Source organism: Acartia tonsa, chromosome 8 (assembly GCF_053477335.1).
Source record: "Acartia tonsa isolate MP-2025a chromosome 8, ASM5347733v1, whole genome shotgun sequence".
Taxonomy (NCBI): Eukaryota; Metazoa; Arthropoda; class Copepoda; order Calanoida; family Acartiidae; genus Acartia; species Acartia tonsa.
This window is the reverse complement of record NC_137267.1, coordinates 415,001-418,870: the sequence shown is the minus strand read 5'-3', so window position 1 is coordinate 418,870 and position 3,870 is coordinate 415,001. Positions and strand designations below refer to the sequence as shown.

General features: G+C 31.0%; 1 protein-coding gene across 2 annotated transcripts in view; it reads left to right on the top strand.

The window, feature by feature from the left end:
- Positions 1 to 3,594: 3,594 nt before the first annotated feature.
- The window catches only part of LOC145325338 (xyloside xylosyltransferase 1-like), a 2,578-nt gene continuing 2,302 nt past the window's right edge, over positions 3,595 to 3,870 (top strand). For both annotated transcript variants that reach the window (XM_080168339.1, XM_080168338.1), the window contains exons 1-2: positions 3,595 to 3,638; positions 3,832 to 3,870. The exon at positions 3,832 to 3,870 is cut by the window's right edge and continues 73 nt beyond it. In XM_080168339.1, the coding sequence (XP_080024465.1) occupies positions 3,631 to 3,638; positions 3,832 to 3,870 (47 nt within the window). In that variant the 5' untranslated portion in view covers positions 3,595 to 3,630. The remainder of the gene's footprint in view (positions 3,639 to 3,831) is intronic.

The following is a 3,870-nucleotide window of genomic DNA, read 5'->3' as shown; positions in this document are numbered from 1 at the left end:
TCTGAATTTAATTAAGGTTTACAATAGAATATTTATCTGCTGAATATTACAAGACACATTATGCTAATGAACTAGGGAGACAGTTTTAATTTTTAAATTGTACAGTGTTTGGACTATGCTTTGGTTAATAAAATATGTAAGACTAGCAGCTATGCACCTAGATTTTTTGAGGGGGGATTTTCTAGTGGCTATTTATGTAAGGGGGGTGGTGGAAACCTCAACTCCCCCCCCCCCCAAAAAAAAAAAGTTTTTAACCTTCCTAAAACCTACCTAAAATGAGAAGCTACATTGTAAAGGAGAACCAAATCGGTTAGAGAGATCCTTCAGTTCAGACACACACATTGAGATCCTGTTACTTATTACTTATGGAGATTATTTTTTGTCACATGTACATCGAAAATAAAATTTTGTGAGCCATTATGACGTTATTTTACAAATTTATTTTGCACTTTAAAAAGTAAAGACAATAACTTTTTTGTGTTCGTGTATGTGTGTAACCAAAAAATTTATGACACTGAATTTCTAATTATTTTACTCAGGGATCGGAAGCCGCGCGTAAGCCGCGTGTAAGCCTCAGTAAAATCGTCATTTTATCACTATAAAATTTAGCTGGATGTATAAAACTGTCTCTTTAGTAGACAATCCTTCTTTCAAAAATTTCTTTTTCTGCTCACAAGCAGGTTTAAAACTGAGGCTTATGCGCGGCTGAGGCGCAGCTTCCGAACCCTGATTTTACTACAAGTACTCAAGAAATCCTTATACTAAAGTAACAGGATGTTTGTCTGTGTGTCTGTCTGTACCAAAGGATCTCGCTAACCGCTGAACCGATCGGGTTCTCCTTAACAGGGTAGCTTCTCATAAGTCCCGGGAATGATTATAACTATTTTCTTGGGGCGCAGGGCACTCCCCCCCCCCCCAAAAAAAAAAAACCACCCCCAAATATCTTTAAAATTTTTTCTTTTAAAATCTAAAATAAGAAATTGGGTTATAAAATTCGACTCCCCCCTCCTCAAGTGCCCCTAGAGAGGGCGTAACCGCTAGTGTTATTTAAAGCATCGTTTTGTGGTCAGCTTTCTGTTGATATTAAAAAAAGGAATAAGATTAAAATAAAGATATTAATTTTATAATTTTTATTTTTATTTATAAAATGTTTTCTGTAATTCGATGCTATACATGATTTTTCAGTATGGGTGAGAACCGGTTACAATCCACCGGATATTAATCGGTTTCAAAGCAATACTGGAAAAAGAAATATGGCTTAATTGGATATTAATTGTCCTCTCCCTCCCTGTAAATTAAGAAAAAAATTTAAATATCAAAACTGTTGTAAAATGTAGATGATTTCTATGCAACTTTCTGCACCGAAGATTATTATTCTATTGTCAAGGAAATCATATTTCTTAAATTTGAGAGACATATATAATATGTAAAGAACAAGGATGACAACATCCATAAAAGCGAAGCACTGAAACGGTAGGACAAACGGACATTAACACTTATATAGTGTCAGAACTGAATAATGAAAATAAAACTATATAATAGTCGAAGCAAAATTGTAAACAAATTTGATGAAATACTACTTGATACAGGACAATGGTTATGGACATACTTACATTTTTAGGACTTGATTATAGAGTTGCTTCGCTTATAACATTATACTTTGTTGTCCAAGAAATCAATATACCAAAAATCAGATCAATTGGATGATTAGATCTTATAAAAATAAAGAAATAAGGAAAATAATGAAAAAAGAAACAAAATCAACATGTTTAAAATGGACGTACGGACATTTTGGTATGATTATAAAGTTGCTATGATTTCTAAATCGTACCTAACTACTAAAGGAATCACCATACAAAGTTTGAAATCGATATGACAATTCTAAAATGCTTAAATTAACGAAAAACTATCTGTTACGGACGGACGGTTGGACGGACCGACCCTATTTATAGAAAAGCTTTGCTTTTAAAAATCAAAATTACGTGCAAAAGAAGAGAAGCTGTTTAAAATTATGGATGCAACCTATAGGGCCAAGCAATGAGAGAGTTAGATACAAAAAAAAATGAAAATAGGTTTTGTTAGCCCTTATGTAATACATGAATTTTCATAATGGCTTGATCCGGTTCTAATCTAACGGATATTAATCGCTTTCGAAGCCATACTAAAATAGTTATAAATCGTATCGTATCATAGACATCTTTACGCGGATTAAAATGAAAAATTATAAAATTAAAACCAGTTTTGCTAGCCTCTAGAGGCCGAATACCAGGGCTAACAAAACTATCTATATCTAAACTATATATTTATCATCTTTATTTTAATATTCGTGGAAAGTTGCCTGTAACCAGTTACAATCGCTTTCGAAGCTCTACTGGACACTTAATTTTGATTGAATTATGAAAACAATTTAAATTATCTGAAATATTTTTAAATTGAAAAAAAGGTTCCTCATACCACGCATACCTTTCTAGAGCTGGAATTTTCACCTGGCCATGAGTGTAAGCAGGTACGCCTACCAGATATCTTCATGATTATTGCATTGAAAATATTTTACAGCAAGTCCAGATTTTTACGTTTTTTTTATATTTTTGACAATGTCAAAATTGTTTTGTTTACTTTATTAATTTTGAGATATATGCATTATTTATAAAGGACAAACACAAATACATAATAAATTTTATATTTTGTGGCATTGCTTGAATGAAAAACCCTGTATAAAACTCGGACATTTTAGTGTCTAAACTGTCAAATTTATCGGGCAATGTGGTTGTGTTAGTAGGTCTTTGCGATAGTTCTATATATACCCTCTCCCCCTCAATCTTCTAACTTTATTCCCATCACAAAAGACTGTGCACGCATCTGCTTAAGAATACCCAAAGCTATTATATAGCTTTCCTGAAAAGTGCAACAATGTTGACCTCCGATGTCTGAGTTATTAATCTTTAGACAAAAAAACCTTACTGCTTCATATAATAGGTTAATTTATTTTAGGCTATATACTGGTTTTCTCAGTTTTTATTATGGAAGACTTTACCAAAGTATATCAAGAAAATTATCATTTTTGATGTGGATCTTAGGTTTAGGTAAATATATCTAGTGTGGCCTCAAAGCCGATGAATATCCGCTGGCTTAGTACCGGTTCTCAGCAATAATGAAAAATCATGTATTTTAGACAATGTCCCTCAAATATTAAAAATTAAAATTCATAAAATTAATACCGGTTTTGTTAGCATGGACCTTAAGTCCCTAGTTCTAACAAAACTGTATTTAATTTAGAATTTTTCATTTTATTTTTTGCTGAAAGTTGTCTATAATACGATGCGATAAATAACTATTAATGGTAAATCAGTTAAAAAAAAAAATATGATATTCATGTTATTTTTTTTAAAGAAAACCCAAAAATTTATTATGTTTTTTCTTACAAAAATAAAAATCTAATAGAATCAGAAGTTTAAGTTTAATTATTAGTTTAATTAGTATTAGCAAGATTTCAAATGTCATATTCAAAACTAAACAGTAAAACGACTTTTTATATTTAACAAATAATATTTGTAGATATTACAAAAAAAAAACATTCAATAATATTTTTTTAGGACTGATATAATAGAACTCTGTAATTTCTTTGATCAAATGAAAAGGTAAGAATTAATCAACCTCAAACTTTTCATTAGACCTTAGATAGAATTTTTACATCTATATATCTATCAAACTATCTGTATTGGTAATTTAGTGGTTTTCAGTGGTTATCTAACTATCTCTCTATCTGTCTTTCTATCTATCTATCTATATATAAATCTATCTGCCTATCTTTGTATCTATCTATTTACCTAGGGACGAGTTTATTGGAATAGGGAAAGATTGGGGAGACTT